At 40.6% G+C, this 20274-nt stretch overlaps 1 protein-coding gene and 2 long non-coding RNA genes across 10 annotated transcripts in view; 1 reads left to right on the top strand and 2 right to left on the bottom strand.

Moving 5' to 3' along the window:
* Positions 1 to 53: 53 nt before the first annotated feature.
* ccnl1a (cyclin L1a) lies at positions 54 to 12386 on the bottom strand. Of its 7 annotated transcripts, XM_062067270.1 has the most exons (10): positions 11980 to 12350; positions 11705 to 11779; positions 8483 to 8592; positions 6805 to 6925; positions 6661 to 6725; positions 4796 to 4895; positions 4619 to 4723; positions 2859 to 3112; positions 1327 to 1425; positions 54 to 1129 (listed from the first exon to the last, which is right to left on the bottom strand). In XM_062067270.1, the coding sequence occupies exons 1-10, from the start codon at positions 12217 to 12219 to the stop codon at positions 682 to 684; spliced, it is 1617 nt and encodes a 538-aa protein (XP_061923254.1). In that variant the 5' UTR covers positions 12220 to 12350; the 3' UTR covers positions 54 to 681. The 7 variants fall into 7 exon arrangements, 6 of the variants coding, with proteins under 6 accessions (XP_061923254.1, XP_061923255.1, XP_061923256.1 ...); XM_062067271.1 differs by lacking the exons at positions 11705 to 11779; positions 11980 to 12350 and adding an exon at positions 7911 to 8077; XM_062067272.1 differs by lacking the exons at positions 54 to 1129; positions 1327 to 1425; positions 2859 to 3112 and adding an exon at positions 3123 to 3913 and having other exon boundaries at positions 11980 to 12370.
* Positions 12387 to 12735: 349 nt separating this feature from the next.
* On the top strand, positions 12736 to 15192 carry LOC133663083 (uncharacterized). 2 transcript variants are annotated; one of them, XR_009828235.1, is made up of 4 exons: positions 12736 to 12849; positions 13779 to 13851; positions 14207 to 14275; positions 14447 to 15192. It is a non-coding gene; the product is annotated as an uncharacterized LOC133663083 (long non-coding RNA). The 2 variants fall into 2 exon arrangements; XR_009828234.1 differs by lacking the exon at positions 12736 to 12849 and having other exon boundaries at positions 13622 to 13851.
* Positions 15193 to 18269: 3077 nt separating this feature from the next.
* Positions 18270 to 20274, bottom strand: part of LOC133663082 (uncharacterized) — a 29326-nt gene continuing 27321 nt past the window's right edge. Inside the window, exon 4 of the long non-coding RNA XR_009828233.1 lies at positions 18270 to 19641. This is a non-coding gene — a long non-coding RNA (uncharacterized LOC133663082). The remainder of the gene's footprint in view (positions 19642 to 20274) is intronic.

The raw sequence follows: 20274 nt of genomic DNA on the forward strand, positions 1-20274 counted from the left end.
CACATCACTTTGAAATGAAGTGGTCGACATTTAAACAATGACCAACAGCGCCCTCTGGTGACAAACAAACTGTATTACTGATAGTGTCCTCTGTTCACAAACTGTATTTATGACTGATAGTGTCCTCTGATCACAAACTGTATTTATGACTGATAGTGTCCTCTGATCACAAACTGTATTTAAGGACTGATAGTGTCCTCTGATCACAAACTGTATTTAAGGACTGATAGTGGACAAACTGCATTTACATTGTGATGGCACCTTAGAAAGCAGCTAAATAGTCAGCCTGTGTCTTATGGAATCAGACACTTAACGCACATTATTGCAATTCAGAGCCCAAAACAATTTAGTACTATAAGTCATTTATTGAATAAAAATGGGAGATGAATATGTGCAGACTAAGAACCAGTTAACTGTCCAAATCAAGTGGGATGAAAACAAAAATAATATGAAAAAGGCTCTTTGGAATGCAGATCCAGCAGCCTGCAGACAAGTTGACTATTCACTGGCTTTAAAAAATGAAAGCATTGACGAGTGAATAGATTTACACTGTAAAGAAAAGGGCAGGACTGCTTGCTGGTTACGGTCCACCTGTGCTAAATGTTAGCTGCAGGTGTGACAGACTCGGTACAAACCCAAACCCAGAAAGCAAAGTACAGTATTTACATTAGAAAATAGTCCTCAGCGTCGATGTCGACTGTGTCCTGAATGTCCGCCGCTGCTGCTGTGATGTTTGCTCTTGTGACCACGCTCCCGCTCTCTTTCCCTTTCGTATGAGCGAGATCTCTCCCGCTCTCTCCTGTCACCTCGATGGCCGCCTCCTCGCTCGTGTTTGTGTTTCTTGGACGTCAGGTCGAAGGAGCCGCGCTCTCGCTCTCTCTCCCGCTCTCGGTCGCGCTCCGCTTTGACGGGACTGCGGGAACGGGAGCGCTTCCTCTTGTGGCCGCTGCCGCTGTTGCCGTGGCGCCCGCTGGCCTTGGAGTCGCTGTTGCCATGGTGGCTGGTCTTGGACTTGAGGTGGGGCAGGAGGGGGGAGGGCGGGTGTCTCCGCGGCGACGGACTGCGACTGTGCGACCGAGAGCGTGAGCGAGAACTGTAGGTTCCTGAGCGACTGCGCCTGCTGTTGTAGCTGTGGAGGAGGACCAAGATGGACTTACCACAAACTTCATACTTAATAAATCATTAAATGTTGACTTACTGATGGATAATAATTAGATAATAAATCATTAACTGTTGACTTACTGATGGATAAGAATTAGATAATAAATCATTAAATGTTGACTTACTGATGGATAATAATTAGATAATCAATAAATGTGGACTTACTGTCTGCGAGGAGAACGCGATCGAGAGCGCGAGCGCGTTCTTGAACGTGAACGACTTCCACTCCTGCTGTTCCTGCCCATTTTCACCTCTTTCCTCATCCTGTTTGGGAGATTGAAAAAACAACAACAATATTAATGGTATGATTTATGGCTGTCTTCAGATAGTATTAAAAAATACAAAATAAATAAATAAATATATATAAACACATATACACACACACAGAAAAACTTTGCCTTTAAATATATAAACTATATTTAATATGGTATATTCACCCGACTACAGCAGGTGTTTTAGGAGTACATGTTTATAAAAAAAAAGTTCACCTCCAAATCACGGTAATTATTAAAATCCAATTTTAATTCTATTAATTCCTGAGAATTGATTTTAAAAACAAATACATTTTTGGATTAGAACATTTAACTATTTTTGGTATTAGACAAGCTCCTTCTGGTTGCATAGAGGGCCAACAAACATCTTGAAAAATGTATACCGTACTTAAAATAAAAGTAAAATTAACTACAGAATTTTGACTTGATTGCAGCACCATTACCGTATTTTTCGGACTATAAGTCGCAGTTTTTTTTCATAGTTTGGCGGGGGGTGCGACTTATACTTGGGAGCGACTTGTGTGAAATTATTAACACATTACCGTAAAATATCAAATATTATTTATCTAATTCCCGTAAGAGACTAGACGTATAAGATTTCATGGGATTTAGCGATTAGGAGTGACAGATTGTTTGGTAAACGTATAGCATGTTCTATATGTTATAGTTATTTGAATGACTCTTACCATAATATGTTACGTTAACATACCAGTTGGTTATTTATGCCTCATATAACGTACACTTATTTAGCCTGTTGTTCACTATTCTTTATTTATTTTAAATTGCCTTTCAAATGTCTATTCTTGGTGTTGGCTTTTATCAAATACATTTCCACAAAAAATGCGACTTATACTCCAGTGAGACTTATATGTTTTTTTCCTTCTTTATTATGCATTTTCGGCCGGTGCGACTTATACTCCGGAAAATACGGTACTACACATGGCACCTTCAAATATCAGTGAAATATTAGTTTCAGAGAGTAAAAAATATGTCTTGAATTATACTTGCTGCTTCCTGGCGTGACGTCGCGCGCCTAATCTAACCAAAAAATGTTTCTACACGTGACGTGCTGCTGTCACCACACACCTAAGTGTCAGATGTTTCTACACACCTCTGGCCTGATCCCTGCAGTCAAGATGACTGTTACTTCCTCTATTTAGTCAACTTTGATGTACTTCTGGTGTGGAGTCAAAGCAGACCTCAAAGTGTGCTTTAGACTTTACGGGGTGGCAAATAAGATCCTTGTTTTGTTATTCTTTGAACTAACTTGGAAATATTCACGTGTAGAAGCACGTTACTGACACCTAGAGACCAGTTAGTACACATTACTACATCTCTCCATTGGTTTATTTCTCTAAGAAAACAATGTGCAAAGCGTAGTGTGAAAACCCACAGTGGAAGATGAAAGAATGTGTTATTTCTTACCCATTGTGTGGACTCTTTGTAATCTGCGTGCGACTATCTGCCTCCTTCTTCACTGCTTTGGCCGTCTGGCTGCTGGGGGACTTCTCTTCCACTTTGACCACGTTCGGAGAAGAAGGTTTGGACGCGGGTGAAAAGCCCCCCATAGTGGACAACGCCGGGGTGCCGTCAGGATTGAGCCCCTTGGCCTTAAGTTTGGCATCGGCCAAGAACATCTTCCTTCGCTCCACTTCCTTCTCCAGCTGCTCATAGTTGGGCTGTGAACATGCGACATTGTCAGGTCAGACCAGGGCTTCATGTGATGAAGACTTCTCAGTACAACCTGTAAACCTGGGCCTATATTCCATAAGTCAATCTATGAATCTTGATATTCACCATATACATGCATTGTTTCAGGCTCTCGGTGTTTGTACTACATGGACATAAACTAACGACTGTTGGGATTACCTTATAAAATCAAATGATCAAAAAAACACACTTGATAACCACACTTTGAAAAAATGATAAACATTAGCTTGCTAGCTAGCTTAAATGCTAACATGAAAACAAGATACAATAAGGTCTTTCCCCATTAAGAAGCATCATAAACATGTATAAACACATTCCTGTCTACACAAGTAAGATACAGTATTCACGTTGAACAAAGTATGTGCCAACTTAGCACAAAGTCAGCAATAAACTCCAGAGTCATCAACAGGAAGTGAACTTGCGTGACATCAAACTGGAAGTAAAACCAACGGACTACCCAATATGCATTTACTAAAAACAAAAAATTTGAAAATGTTGAGTTAAAATGGAAGATAAACTTTTATGAAACAAACATAATATTGCTTTTATGAAACCAGAACAATATTTAATATTTCCTCTGGCAAGAAAGTCTGTGTGTATTATTTTAGTTTAAAAAACAACAAAATGATTGATAGATTAAACGATCTTAATGTGGGTCTACAGTGCATCTGGAAGGTACTCACAGGGCTTCACTTTTTCCACATTTTGTTGTTACAGCCTTATTCCAAAATGTAACGTCTCCCATCCATCCTGATGGAGCTTAAGAGGTGCTGCAAAGAGGGATGGTTGAAAAATAGGTGTGCCACGCTTGTGACATTGTATTCAAAAAGACTTGAGGCGGGAATTGCTGCCAAAGGTGCATCAACTAAGTATTAAACAAAGGATGGAAATTCTTATGTACGCAACATTTTTTTTTCTTTTTCTTATAATTAATAAATGTATTCTTTTTGAAAACCTGTTCACTTTGTCATGATGGGTATTGTGTGCAGAATTTTGATAATGATTTTTTCCCCATTTTGGAATAAGGCTATAACATAACAAAACATTCAAAAAGTGAAGCACTGAATACTTTCCAAATGCACTGTGGGTACTTTTTCAGCATATTTTGGTCACAAGAACTTTATTTAGCCATGTTTATTGTTTTGCGTGTGTATATTGGAAGGTTCCCTACCCCCCTCTCGCAGAGACAGAACCTATTTTGTTGTGATTTTGTATTTAAGTGCAACAGAGTATATCCTATTTTTATTTAACCAAGATATATAGTTTCCATTTCAATTACAAAGTTAAGATATACAAGAAGTATAAGTGCATTGCTTTAGTATGGGTATACTTGCATTATGAATATTCATAAATTGGTTTGAATACATTGTTTGACATAAGTGTTTATCCGCAATTATTGGCCCAAGTTTAGACACGTGGCTCAGAGTAACCATGGTCAATAATCCATCGTAAAGTTAGTATGCATGGTTGTTTACCTTCTTCCTCGTATATAGTTTAAGGGTGGTGATGCAAATATCTTTAATCTCGTCATCAGTTGCTCCAAACAGCAGGTACCACTGTGGTCTGGCGGGTAGGGGGATCTGGGACAGAGAAAACGGTTAAGTACTAGTCAATCCAAAACCAGATACATCACAAAGTAAAGATCCTGTAACCTGCAGGGCTCGAGCAGCAAGGTATATACAGGCGCAGGCAATGGTCTCTGCTTGGAACCTGACAAACACGTTAGTCCTCAGACTGTCATTCATGTAGTTCCTACAAAGACAAAGAAGAGCAAACCAAAACATAGCATCTTTTCTACACAGAAACATCGTTATTGACTTTAAACAGCTGATCTTTTAAGTGCTAAAGTTTACCGATTTACTGTTGAATTGAAGTACATGCAGTGTTTAACTTTGTCCATTTCTCTCCAGGGCGACCAAGGGAGTACCGATTGTCACAGTTCATGCAGAGCATGAAGACAAAAACTACATTCCTAAGGCCTGCGAGACTTGCACTTACTTGACCCTGCTTTTGGCAAAAGGAGGTGATGACACATGCCATGGGGAACATGCACACGTGGGAAATGTATTTACACCGCAGTTGCCTCTTTCAGATCATACAAACAGATCTGAAGGGGGAAGGAAGCAAAATGGGGACATGCACAAAGTTTATTTTTGCAAGGTGAAATGGATCCCTGCAAGGCCACAGTCACCTTAACTTGTTGCTCTAAATGGCACACACAGCCACAAGACGGGCAGTGTAAGGATCGCTGCCATTGTTGTGCTATAGCACACGTTACATCTAATAAGGAGTAACAAAATCAGGGATTCAAGATCGAAAGTGGATCAACTAAATGAGCGTCACATGTCAAACACGAGGCCATTTTGACAGAAAAGGAATGACAAAAAGGGCAAAGTAGACTAGGATGAGCACCTAATTGTCCACCCCTGCAAGTAAAAAGACTGTTTGGCCAGGCAAAATATGTCTAAGCTCCCTCCCAGTCTAACCTGCCATCATCCAATGACCCAGCATGTAAATGAATGGGTCAGCATTAACACACAGTGCCAACAAGACAACAAAACAACACTGTTGAATTCTGACTTCTGCAAGGCGAGACAGGTCCCGGGAGGCAAAACCTGAGAACTGGATCACCCTGCAAGACACACATGTCTGAAGACCACATCAGTTGGGCACAAGACACACTATACTATTAACTGGAAAACATGGCAGGTTACCTGGTACAAAGTTTATCTGTTCTGGCTGAAGATACTTAGTGGGAGTAAGCTACAACTACATTCAAATGATTAGGGACTCCAAAAGCCTTGGCACAATAGTCCTAAAAATACAAATCCTTGATGAGACCCGAGAGAAAATAAGTTGCTGTAGGCTGTTGGGAAAGGCCCGACCGCCCCCTTCAACGAATCTCAGCATTGGGGCTGGCTGTGTGGAGAGGGGCGGGAGGCTTCCTGAGGTCATGTAGTTGGAGGCAGAGTTCAGAGGTTCTTTATGTGACTTACCAGCATGGTCTACCCTTTAATCAAAGAGTAGAGAGAAAGGACAAAGTTAAATCACGCTCCCTAACACTACAAACAACTTTCACACAAGGCCAATACGTGAGAAGTCACAGGTGTGCAATCGTTAAAATGCAGCAGGTGAACAAGTGAAATGGGAAGAGGGACTTCAGACCTGGGCAAAATGTTGTGCAGGTAACCATACAGTTGTGTCTTATCCTATTAGTGGCTCTCAAACTTTATTCACCTCAGAAAACACTTGGCTTTTCAAGTACCACCATACAAATGTAGTGGCGTAGAAGGCCTAAATATTCATTAAAAAGAAGGCAGAGGTTTTAACAAACAGGTATATTTAATATTTTGGCCGTTTGAACAGTAACACTGTGTTTGAATATTTCATTGATTGCTGCTGTATGCCAGTTTAAGAATCACTGTCCTAGCAAGTAAAGCGTGTTCATCTTTGGCCCAGGTCTGTCTGGTGGCAGCTAGGAGGTATGGGGGTTTGAAGGAGACAACAGGAAACTTACCAGGCCGTCTGGACCAGCGTCTGGTTCTTCTCACACTCCAGGACTTGCAGGTACATGACAATAATCTAGACAGATAAAGAATTGTTGCGTCATCTCATCGCACTGGCACGGAGGGACAACTTTGCAACGTGGGTGGCGCCTCACCTTGTGTGGATGCTTGACGTGCACACAGAAGCCCAACTCCTTTAGGATACGTCGCTCAGCTTTGATGACTTGGTTTTTGGTGTTAATATAGTTCTGATCAAGAATCAATGAACTTGGAGTCCTAGTTTGAAAGGGAATTCAAATAAAATAGCTTCCCTTCCAAAGAGAACCTCAAACCCTCCCAAAATAAAAGTACCCTTCTGTTTTCTTGTACTCTATATTGATCTGTTTTTCCCCTTCCAACCAACTCACAGCAGCCTTAACTGCATGCCTGACAGTCTGCTGGGAGTTTGCAGACTCCTGTGGTTCTGTGTGCTTTTTGGCTCCGTAGTAATCAAGCTCAATCACAGCATTGAAATATCAACAATGGTCGTTGCATACAACACATCAAAATGTATGGTAAGTGTAATTCAAAATGTGGGTTAGGTAAAAATGACACCGTATTCAGTATGAGGGCACACATGCAAAAAATATCATATACAAATGTGCACCTATTTTGGGGTTTAATACCATGTTTTCAGTGAGAGAACACGTGCAAAAATATGTTAGGTCAATTACCACCCACGTTTGGGCTTAACACCATTTTTGTGGGCTAGTTATATCAGGCTTCTGTTAAAAATACAAGTCATGTTAATGAACAATTTTGTGAAACATGTATCTGTGTAAGCTTAAAAGTTAAGTATAGATTTCAATTAAAATGATGGCACCTTAAAATGTAAACAAATTGTGTTTTAAACCCACTTTAAAAAAGTGCTGGGAGTGACACGGGGCAGCAATAAAAAAAAAAGAAGAAGACTGAAGTGCATTGATACATTGTAAAAAAATAATTAATCCAAGCACATGACACAGCCAACAGACAAAAAAAAAACTGTCTAAACCACTAAAAATGTGTAAATATATGCAACGAACAAAGTGATACTTCTACGATAGCCATAAACAGCTGGTTAATTGGCCTTTGCTCTAACAAGCAATCAAATGCATGGTGAGCAGTAGTCAAACAAGAACGACATTACCAAAACGGTCCGCAGACTGACAGACACCAAAAACCTAAGGCCGAACCACAAGAGTCTTCAAGGGGCCCAGGGGGCCAAGGAGCTTCGGCCAACCTGTCATCCCCGATCCCAGTGCCCCGAGGGGCGCAGACCACTGGCTTCTCCCACAGGAAGGGGCCTGGGCAAGGAGATAGGCCCCCTCGCATCATGGTTGTCATGACGACTGCTTCAGCTTACGTACCATTCCACATCACCCAGGCTTTGGTAAATGTAGCTGGTCGCTGTTAGTTGGTTGCAAGGGAAAAAAGAAGCCAAGTTAATACCAATGTCTAATAGTCCAGACTACTATTTATACAAACTAAAGGCTCACACTTGACAATGAAACAAGGGCAAAGGTAAGCAGTGGTGCCATACCTAAAGGTGTACTCTAAATGTGTGATTGTAGCACATACATTTAGGCGGGTAGTCATAACTAAAACGTTACATCTCTGAAACTACCAGTGAGGAAGAAACTGAAAAGCTTTCAAATGGTTGAGAGTACATGGGTAAACAGAAGAGTACTTTCACGGCAAAAACATCATCAGAACAATTCCTAAAGAAAACGAATACAGTCATAAACATGTTTCATGGGGGGGATATGTATTTTTGAGGGAGTGGGGGTGTCCAGCAGAAATATTGATACCTACTTTTTGACTCTCATCTGCTTCAAGTGATGGAAGACGTTGATGACGTCTCGTATTCGCCTGGGGGCTTCTTCAATCTTGGAGGCCAAGTTAACACAAGCCATTGCCACAATCTGAATGGAGACACACAGACAGGAGGCATTGTTAATGAAGGCAAATCGGTAACCATAAGATCGGTATGTGTCGCGACCGGATTGCCGTTTTCAGGGTTCAAGTGCGTTGGGCGTTGTTTTCATCGTCACTGTACACCAATACTGATGATGTAGAACAGTGGTCCCCAACCACCGGGCCGCGGCCCAGTACTGGTCCGCACAAGAAATAAAAAAATTAAAATAAATACAATTTTTTAAATTTATTTAATCAACATAAAAAAACACAACATATACATTATATATCAATATAGATCCCCCCCACCCCCCGTTCCATGGGACACATTTTCAAGCGTGGACCGGTCCACAGCTACAAAAAGGTTGGGGACCACTGATGTAGAACATTGTTTATCCGGAATACCAAAAGTTTCAGATTGAACAAGTACTCAAGCCACAAATCTTCGACCACATTTTCTAAGTTTGACAAAACTCCTCCACAAAAGCTATAGTGAATAAAATGTTCATTGGAATCTGTCAGTTTGCCTAATATTTAAATTGGTACTTGTGACAAGGAGAGTCCGACGAGCCATGTTCAAGCAAACTTTCCGCACCTTCCAACACTAATTTTATTAATACATTCAATTAAAAGTACACTGTAACTGCAAAACCTTGTTGTTCTTGTTTCTTTGTTAAGCAAAGTTACCTATTAATTTCAACCTTTTTAAAATGGGGCGACGGTTAAAGTTATGACATTTTTTAGCAAAAAGGTCACAGCTAAAATCTCAGGCCTCATTGACTTAGGAAGTTGACTAGTTGGCTTCAAGACAATAGAATCTTCTGTATTTGTTACTAGAACTTCTGGTTAATTTGTGTCGCACCAAATCAGCCATGTACTATGTATTGTTGGACGTTTACAGATGGTAACGTTACTGTGGAGTATGCTTAGGATTTCCATGTGGTATAAACGTCCCACATCTTCATCCATTATTTTTGAAGGTTGCATTAAGAGTATTTTACTGTAATGTGTTTATATGCTTATTAGTGATTCCCAGAGCCCCAAAAAAGTCTGCGGGCTATAGAGCGTTTTCTATTGGGGCTCCAGTACTCTGGAATGCCCTACCAGTAACAGTTAGAGATGCTACCTCAGTGGAAGCATTTAAGTCCCATCTAAAACTCTATGTATACACTAGCCTTTAAATAGACCGCCCTTTTAGACCAGTTGATCTGCCGTCTTTTTTCTGCTCTGTCCCCCTCGCCTGCGTGGAGAGATTATTAGGTGACCACAGATGACGCGCTAGCTGGACCACTCATCTGTGCATCAGTTGATGACGTCTCTGCGCTGCTGACTCCACTCAAGATGATCTCCTGCTGGCCCCACTATGGACTGGTCTCTTACACTATTAACTAGATCCACTCAACGGCCATTGCACCGGTCGCCCCCACAACCGCGGTCCCCTCCAAGGTTTCTCATTGTATCCCATTGGGTTGACTTTTTTCTTGCTCTGATGTGGGATCTGAGCCCAGGCTGTAGTTGTGGCTTGTGCAGCCCTTTAAAGTTAAAGTAGCCATGATTGTCACACACACACACACTAGGTGTGGCGAAATTATTCTCTGCATTTGACCCATCACCCTTGATCACCCCCTGGGAGGTGAGGGGAGCAGTGAGCAGCAGCGGTGGCTGCGCCCGGGAATCATTTTTGGTGATTTAACCTCCAATTCCAACCCTAGATGCTGAGACTGTCTGATTGTGGCAGTCCGCTCCCTGTATGATCAGTGTCAGAGCTTGGTCCGCATTGCCGGCCGTAAGTCGGACCCGTTTCCAGTGAGGGTTTGGACTCCGCCAAGGCTGCCCTTTGTCACCGATTCTGTTCATAACTTTTATGGACAGAACTTCTAGGCGCAGTCAGGGCGTTGTGGGGATCTGGTTTGGTGGCTGCAGGATTAGGTCTCTGCTTTTTGCAGATGATGATGGCTTCATCTGGCCAGGATCTTTAGCGCTCACTGGATCGGTTCGTGGATCGTGAGATCGACAGGCGGATCGGTGCAGCGTCTTCAGTAATGCGGACGCTGTATCGATCCGTTGTGGTGAAGAAGGAGCTGAGCCGGAAGGCAAAGCTCTCAATTTACCGGTCGATCTACGTTCCCATCCTCACCTGTGGTCATGAGCTTTGGGTTATGACCGAAAGGACAAGATCACGGGTACAAGCGGCCAAATGAGTTTGGGTCTCTCCCTTAGAGATAGGGTGAGAAGCTGTCATCCAGGAGGAGCTCAGAGTAAAGCCGCTGTTCCTCTACATGGAGAGGAGCCAGATAAGGTGGTTCGGGCATCTGGTCAGAATGCCACCGAACGCCTCCCTAGGGAGGTTTTTAGGGCACGTCCGACCACGGGGAAAACCCACGACACGTTGGGAAGACTATGTCTCCCGGCTGGCTTGGGAACGCATCGGGATCCCCCGGGAGGAGCTGGAAGTCTCTGCTTGGGCTGCAACCCAACCTTGGATAAGCGGAAGAATATGGATGGATGGATGCTGAGTACCAAGCAGGGAGGTAATGGGTCCCATCATGGTCTTTGGTATGACTCAGCCGGGGTTTGAAGTCACAACCTACCGATCTCAGGGCGGGCACTCTAACCACTGGGCCACTGAGTAGGTGGCTTGTTCAGCCCTGATTTGATTGATGAAGACAAGGAAAGTGCAGTAATAGCTTTCGTAGATGTGGCCATCTTGATTTACAACTTCCTCCACTTCCTTCATACATTTTCACTGGTTTTAACAATCCAAAACTTTAATATTTATCACAGGAAAACAATAAATACATCACTGGAATCGTCTTAACGAGTCCTATCTGATACTACTGGTTTCATCTACATCCATCCATTTTTCTACCGCTTGTCCCTTACGGGGTGGCGGTTTTTTATTTTTTATTTAACACATCCCTACATATTAGCAAAATTGCGATGAGCAACGTTAACTGTTAGAGTACAGTTCGAATGCAAAAGTTGTGCAGGATTCAAGTACAAATGACGATCTCTGCATCCACATTTCAAGATGGCGGCCGGACGTCGCGCAAACGTATGCTAGCTAGCTAGCTAGCATGATACGGCAAGAGCGGCTTTCGGAAGTCTGAATCAACTCACCTCAAAATTATGCTTCACGAAGGACTTGGAGTAAAAGAAGCGATGAAAAAGCACTTGCCCAGTTGCCATGGCGACCTGTGAAGAACCAAAAAAAGTATTTTAAGAGTTACGGCCCAAAAAGACTCACAATGGACGGTCGCCATTTTGACTCCACCGCGCCAAGGTAGAAGTACGCTAGCGAGCTAACGGCTAACAACAGGCCGCGCCGCTTCACTTTCACACAATAATGTGTTTTAACTGCATGTGTGACTTTTAAAAAAAATAAGAGAACGAACCTGCGGTAAACGGAGAAGAATCCCCGCCGACTGAATGAGCTCACAGCCCAGAATGCGGAGGTCGGTCTCCGCGTGCAGGTCGAGGCCGTCCAGCATCGACGGCGTCGGGGAGAGTCTCTCCTCGGGGATGAGCGAGTTGTCGATGGTGAGGTACACCTCCGAGTACACCTTGTCGCCGATGAGGATGCCATCGTTGCTCGGGGACGCCGCCGAAGAAACAGAAAGAGGTCCTGCGGCCATATTTTTTAAATTTCCCAAACGACGACACTTCTCAAAGCCCTCGGACTCGTCGGAAACCGCGACGGAAGCGGGGCGGATGACAACGCCTGTGACGTCACAAAGAGGCCGACGCGCAGACGTGTGTGCACATCCGAGAGGGAAAGTAGCTTCGCGCTAGTGAATGAGAAGGGACAAAAACACGCGTTCCCTTTAACTTCTGCCTGTCTCCTAGAGAACAATATTAGTCGTTATTTACAATATTAGTCGTTATTTACTTCATTATTCACATGTGTCACTTACAACATGGACTCGACAGTTTACGTTCTCAAATCTTTACGCTCAAAAACGAAGGTGTTTAGAACAAAACATAATTACGAACAAATGCTATTTTTTATGACTAAGACGCAGGTAAGAGAAGGAAGTGAACACTTTTTTGAATTTTTAAGTGACGTAAGTTACGGGAAGTTCCAGACTTTTTACTTTTACCTTTGGAACATATCCATCCGCTGACGCTTTTCCCTCCCTCTCCCCGCGCGTGACGCAACACGCACAATACAACACTACACGGTGTTAGTGCTATTTGATAATAGTACACGTTTGACGATCCCTATCCTGGCAATTGTTGGCTTGTCAACACATTGAGGCGTTTATGTGAGGATATGTTTTATTTATGACGACACAAAATATATCCCTCGGCCCAAAGTGTTGCAGTGGCTGTGGTCAGACAGCAGAGGGCGCTGTAGACTCATTAATTCACTTCTCTCCGCTATAGCGTCACTTCCGTTTATCGTCCTAAATAATGCTTTTATTTAGCGGATTACAACACGCGTACGAGTTTCCACCTGATTTCAAATGTATTAGTTATTTATTTTCCTTGGCTGCTTTAATTTATGGATATTCAATATTACGTTATCCTATTATATCAAAAAATGTTTCCAACATTTGAGAGTCCTATAGCGGGTGTCGAAAGTGCTGCCTCACTAACACTCAGTTTATTCTACAAATACAATTAATTGCTTGATGATAATGAGATACATCATTACAGTATCACCTAAAAAAAACCCACTTGGCTCCCCAAGTATCACCATAATGACCAATATTAAAACACAGTAGCGTAATAGGCCTAAGTATTCATTAAAAATCAAGTTAGAAGTCTTATTTTTAAACAAGTATATCTAGTATTTTTGCCGCTGTAACATTACACACCGTTTGAACAGTAACACTGTGTTTGAATATTTTTTTCATATATTTTTTTTGGCGTACCACTAGCAGTACATGTACTACAGTTTGAGAATCCCCACATTATTATATTACACTAGTTTTCTGAGTCACTTAAACCTGTTTTTTTCTAGCATCTTTACCTTTTCTAAATGATTTGACTAAAAAATGATACCACACATTTGACATGCAAGCACGTATCGTCCCCTATTTGCTTTTTTGCTGATATCGGACCGATATTTGGTATCAATATCGGATCGGTACACGGCGAGTCATGTTTTCATAACTTTGACTTTGTTGGATTAGTTCAAGCATCTTTAATGCGCAAAATGTAATAAATAATTTTTCAACTTTTTCAACAGTAAGCTGAATGATGCGGACACGTTTGTTACTGGATACTTTCCATTACACTTCTGCCTTGGAGACTTTGTACATGTAAGTAATAAGCAACTATAATTCTTTGATACTTGTTTTGGACTGCAATATTGTTCAATGATGTCTAGCTTGTGTGCTATTGTGTGCTTAGCTGTTGTGTAGCTGCTGGCTCCTAGCAGCCTGTAGCCTAGCATATTTACCTTTTGTAAATGATTTGACTGAAGCATGATATCATTTGACATGCAAGCACGTATCGTCCCCTATTTGCTTTTTTGCTGATATCGGACCGATATTTGGTATCAATATCGGATCGGGACACTGCGAGTCATGTTTTCATAACTTTGACTTTGTTGGATTAGTTCAAGCATCTTTAATGCGCAAAATGTAATAAATAATTTTTCAACTTTTTCAACAGTAAGCTGAATGATGCGGACACGTTTGTTACTGGATACTTTCCGTTACACTTCTGCCTTGGAGACTTTGTGTAAGTAATAAGCAACTATAATTATTTGATACTTGTTTTGGACTGCAATATTGTTCAATGATGTCTAGCTTGTGTGCTTAGCTGTTGTGTAGCTGCTGGCTCCTAGTAGCCTGTAGCCTAGCATATTTACCATATTTGACTAAATCATGATATCACACATTTTACATGCAGGCACGTATCATCCCCTACTTGCTTTTTTTGCTGATATCAGACCGATATCTTGTATCAATATTGGATCGGGACACTCCTGGTTATGTTTTCATAACTTTGTTGACATATGTTGGGATTATTTCAAGCATCTTTAATGCACAAAATGTAATGAAGGGTTTTTCAACATTTTGGGGGCGAAAATCCCAGCAATCCCAGCTGACGCCAACTTCAGGAAGAAGGAACACGAGGAACTTGAGAAGTTCCAAGGGTCAAAAGAGCAACTGGAACGGATGTGGACGGTCAAGGCTAGCGTGGTCCCCGTGGTAGTGGGGGCACTTGGAGCAGAGAGTGGCTCCAACAGATCCCAGGAACAACATCTGAAGCCTCAATCCAGAAGAGCGCAGTCCTAGGAACAACCAAGATACTGCGCAGAACCCTCAAACTCCCAGGCCTCTGATAGAGGACCCGATCTTGAGGATGACACAGATACCATCCCACCGGGGAGAGAAGGACTTTTTTTTTTATATCTAGAGATTTAAGCTTTGCAAAAATATACATATATCAATATATAACTTATTTTTAACATTATTATGACTGAGACCCTTTTGGGTTCCTGGGACCAAACTTGAACAGAGCCCTAAAGGTATAAACAAAATCTATATATTGTACTGGTTTTGAAATAAAAAATAAATGGCCCCGCAGGCTTGGAATTTTCCAGTGTGGCCCTCGGTGTAACATAATAATAATAATAATAATAGATTTTATTTGTAAAAAGCACTTTACATTGAGTAAACAACCTCAAAGTGCTACAGTGTATTAAAAAAAAAAAAAGATAATAAAAAATAAATAAAAATAAAAACTAGAACAGCCAAATAGCTAAAACTAGTATGCATATATATACAAAAGGCTTTTTTTTTTTTTTTTTAAAAGAAGGGTTTTTAAGCCTTTTTTAAAAGCATCCACAGTCTGTGGTGCCCTCAGGTGGTCAGGGAGAGCGTTCCATGTTCCATGTTTGGACCTTCCTGTCCTCCAGTTGACTTGATATCATATCTAATATCATACACCTCCTTTAAAAAAAGAAGTTAAAGCTTCTTTTACATTTGGAAAGACAGTTTATTGGGGGGGGGGGAGTGAATAAAGAATGTGAGATTATTGGCAGTTGTAGTTCAAGTCCTTTTTCTTGCTGACTCAGCAGTGATGTTGACATTTGTGACATGATCAGGGGACTTGACAGGACTTTACACGTGATTGTGTGAGTGTTTGGGATAGCTGCAATAACGCACACACACACACACACACAAACACACACACACACACACACACACACACAAGAAGCGGCAGACTGAGGCCTCATTGTCTCCGTCATCAAGCGACACCTACGCCCAGCTCCTCCTGCTCCAGCACTCACGCACACACCACCACAAGCAGAGTACTGAGCATTCTTTCTCCGGTTGCCCGGGCGACTCTAATTATAGGGTGTGGGCGGGCTTATGGGATGGCAGGATTCCGCCGCAGTAGAACAGCGTGGAGGGCCGCCCAGTGACGTACGTGATGTATACCTTTATTTTACACACGTCGGTCCTGCTGTGGTTAGTTTATTATTTGTATCGCACATGATATCACACACAAGTAAAGACGCTGCGGGGATGCTTGTATCACCCATGATATCACACACAAGTAAACACTTTGCAGGACTGCTTGTATCACATATTAATATCACACACAAGTAAAGACGCTGCGGGGCTGCTTGTATCACCCATGATATCACACACAAGTAAACACTCTGAATGACTGCTTTTATCGCACATGATATCACACACAAGTAAACACTCTGAACAACTGCTTTTATCGCACGTGATATCACACACAAGTAAAGACGCTGCGAGGCTGCTTGTATCACATATTAATATCACACACAAGTAAAGACGCTGCGGGGCTGCTTGTATCACCCATGATATCACACACAAGTAAACACTCTGAATGACTGCTTGTATCGCACATGATATCACACACAAGTAAACACTCTGAACAACTGCTTTTATCGCACGTGATATCACACACAAGTAAAGACGCTGCGAGGCTGCTTGTATCGCACATGATATCACACACAAGTAAAGACGCTGTGGGGCTGCTTGTACCGCACATTATATCACACACAGGTAAAGATGCTGCCGGGCTGCTTGTATCTCACATGATATCACACACCCAAGTAAACACTCTGCAGGACCGCTTGTATCACACACTAGTAAACACTCTTCAGGACTGCTTGTATCGCACGTGATATCACACACGAGTAAACACTCCTCAGGACTGCTTGTATTGCACAAAATATCACACATTTCACATGCGAGCTGACATCATACTTCAAATCGGGAGACACCACTCCCACCTGAAACATGTTTTTGGTCAGCGAGACTCCGCCTCCTCTTGTTGCTCCTAGCGATGTTGTATTTATGGTGTCTCCCAGCCAGTAATGATGATAAAGCACGTGTGTGTGTGTGTGTGTGTGTGAGTGAACACAATCAGTATCAGTATCAGACTACTTTCTGAGGGACAACATGTCCCTGCTTTGTCTTCCAGCTGCTATGGAACCTGACCTGAAGGCGTCCATGTGTGTTCTGCAACACACACACACACACACACACACACACACACACACACACACACACACACACACACACACACACACACACACACACACACACACACACACACACACACACACACACACACACACACACACACCTCTCAATTCATCCCAAATGTAGTTGGAAGTTGAAAAGAGAAAGAGGAGTGGGGAACAAATTGAGTATGAAAAATTTGAGTGCAGAAATATTCAGTGCAAAAAAATGTCAGTGTAAAAAAAAAAAAAAAGAAATCATTGCAGAAAAAAAATTGAGTGTAAAAAAATTGTGTGCAAAAATATTAAATGCAAAACAAAATTCAGTGTGAAAAAATACTGCGGAGATATTCAGTGTAAAAATATTGAGAGCAAAAAATTCAGTGCAAAAAAAAATTGAACGTTGTAAAAATCAGTGCTGAGATAAGTGTAAAAAAATTGAGTGTCAAAAATTTGAGTGCAGAAATATTCAATGCCAAAAAAATTTCAGTGTAAAAAAAAAATCTTTGCGAAAATATTCAGTGTAAAAATACTGAGTGCAAAAAATTGAGTGGAAAAAAAAATGAAACGTAGTAAAAATCAGTGCAGAGATAAGTGTGGAAAAAATGTCAGTGGAAAAAAATTGAGTGTCAAAAATTGGAGTGCAGGAATATTCAATGCAAAACAAATTTCAGTGTAAAAAAAAAAAAAATTGCAGAAATATTCAGTGTAAAAATACTGAGTGCAAAAAATTGAGTGCAAAAAAATTTAACGTAGTAAAAATCAGTGCAGAGATAAGTGTGAAAAAATTTCAGAGTAAAAAAAATTCAGTGTAAAAAAATTGAGTGTCAAAAAATTGTGTGCAAAAATATTCAACGCAAAACAAAATGCAGTGTAAAAAATACTGCGGAGATATTCAGGGTAAAAATATTGAGAGCAAAAATTCAGTGCAAAAAAAATTGAACGTTGTAAAAATCAGTGCAGAGATAAGTGTAAAAAAATTGAGTGTAAAAACATTGAGTGCAAAAAAAAAAATCGGTGTAAACAATAATTCAGTGTAGAAAATTCAGAGCAGAAATATTCAGTGTAGAAGAATTTCAGCGTAAAAGATTGAGTGTCAATAATTCGAGTGCAAACAAATTCAGTGTAAACATTTTTTAGTGCAGAAATAGTAATTAAGATCGAAGCATTTCACGCTCATTTTACACTGAATTGTTATACTTTGCATTTTTTTACACTGAATTTTTTTTGCACTGAATTTTTTTACACTGAATTTTGTTTGTACTGAATAGTTCTGCACTGTTTTTTTCCCACATAATTTGTTTGCACTGAATTTTTATACTTGGAATTTTTTTTTTTACATAGATTTTTTTACACGAAAATGTTTTTGCGCTGAATATTTCTGCCATTTCTTTTTTGCACTGAATAGTTCTGCACTGTTTTTTTCCCCACAGAATTTGTTTGCACTGAATTTTTATACTTTGAATTTTTTTTTTTTACATTGATTTTTTTACACGAAAATATTTTTGCACTGAAAAGTTCTGCAATTTCTTTTTTGTACTGAATAGTTCTGCACTGTTTTTTTCCACTGATTTTTTTTTTGCACTGAATTCTTTTACACGGAATGTTTATACTCTTTTTTTTTTTACATTGATTTTTTTTTACATGAAAATGTTTTTGCACTGAATATTTCTGCAATTATTTTTTTTTACACTGAATTTTTTCACACAATTTTTTTTTTTACATGGAAATGTTTTTGCACTGAATATTTCTGCAATTATTTTTTTTTACTCTGAATTTTATCACCCAATGTTTTTTTTTACACCGAAATGTTTTTGCACTGAATATTTCTGCAATTATTTTTTTTTACTCTGAATTTTTTCACACAATTTTTTTTTACATGGAAATGTTTTTGCACTGAATATTTCTGCAATGATTTTTTTTGTACTCTGAATTTTTTCACACAATGTTTTTTTTTACACTGAAATGTTTTTGCACTGAATATTTCTGCAATGATTTTTTTTGACTGAATTTTTTCACACAAATTTTTTTTCCCACTGACTATTTTTACACTGAATTTTGACCCAAATATTTCTACAACACTGTATTGAAGAATGTGAATTTCTACACACACATTTTCGTTCTATGAAATTGTGAGCATAATTAAACGTAAAAAAAGAAAGAAAAAATCAGTTCACAAAATTCAAACACACAAAAAAAATCAGGTGCATTAATTTAGGCATGGAAAATCAATCAATCAATCAATCAATCAAAGTTTATTTATATAACCCTTAATCACAAGTGTCTCAAAGGGCTGAAAAGCTTGTGTGTGTGTGTGTGTGTGTGTGTGCACCTTGCATCACCTGCTGCTCTCGGACCAAGTGTCGTGGACTCTGCTCACCTTCAGCGTGGGCAAGGTGTGTCTGAGTGCCGGGAAAAGGCCCGGCGTGCGTCCGCAGAGATGCTTCTCCCCAGGAGGAGGGTGGAGAAGGTGAGAGGGGCGTGGCCCATGGGAGGGGCGTGGCCTAAGAAGCTCCCGGCGAGCTGCAGACGAGGCCGCTGTCAGCTCTTCCTTCTCCTGGCACTCTCGTCTCACTGTCTCCTGGAGCAGCGCCACCTGGGGGGGTTGGAGAGGGAAGACATCTTGCATCATGTAACGGCGGCTCATTGTTCAGCACGGCTCTTTAGCTGCTGGGAAGTGAGGTCTAGACAAGGTAGTACCACGTATTCCCACTAGGTGGCGTCCAGTGCACACACATCTTCATGACGTCTTGTTCTGATCAAGTTGACCCACATATGAGACATGCACACCATCATCCATCCATCCATTTTCTACCGCTTGTCCCTTTTGGAGTCATTTGTCTTCTTCATACATCAATAAAGGAGTAAAACACACGTGATGGTCCACCTTAAAACAATCAGGGTTTAATTTACAGACATAAAAAACATGTTTATTAATATTGATGAAAGTTAAAAACATTTATTTCAAATGTTGAGTTGCATAAAACTATTCAACCCCACCAGTGTAAATTACATTTATTTGTTCCTTTATTTCCATCCATTTTCTACCGCTTGTCTCTTTTGGGTAATTGTAAATTACTTGTGTTTATTTATTGTAAAGGATATGTATTTATTTTGTATATCTATTTTAAATTACATGTATTTATTTACTGTAAATACAGTTAATGATGTATTTGTTTGATTGCAAGTTACATGTATTTACTGTTAATGATTTGTTTATTTAATTTTA

The sequence above is a fragment of the Entelurus aequoreus genome, linkage group LG13 (assembly GCF_033978785.1).
Source record: "Entelurus aequoreus isolate RoL-2023_Sb linkage group LG13, RoL_Eaeq_v1.1, whole genome shotgun sequence".
Taxonomy (NCBI): domain Eukaryota; kingdom Metazoa; phylum Chordata; class Actinopteri; order Syngnathiformes; family Syngnathidae; genus Entelurus; species Entelurus aequoreus.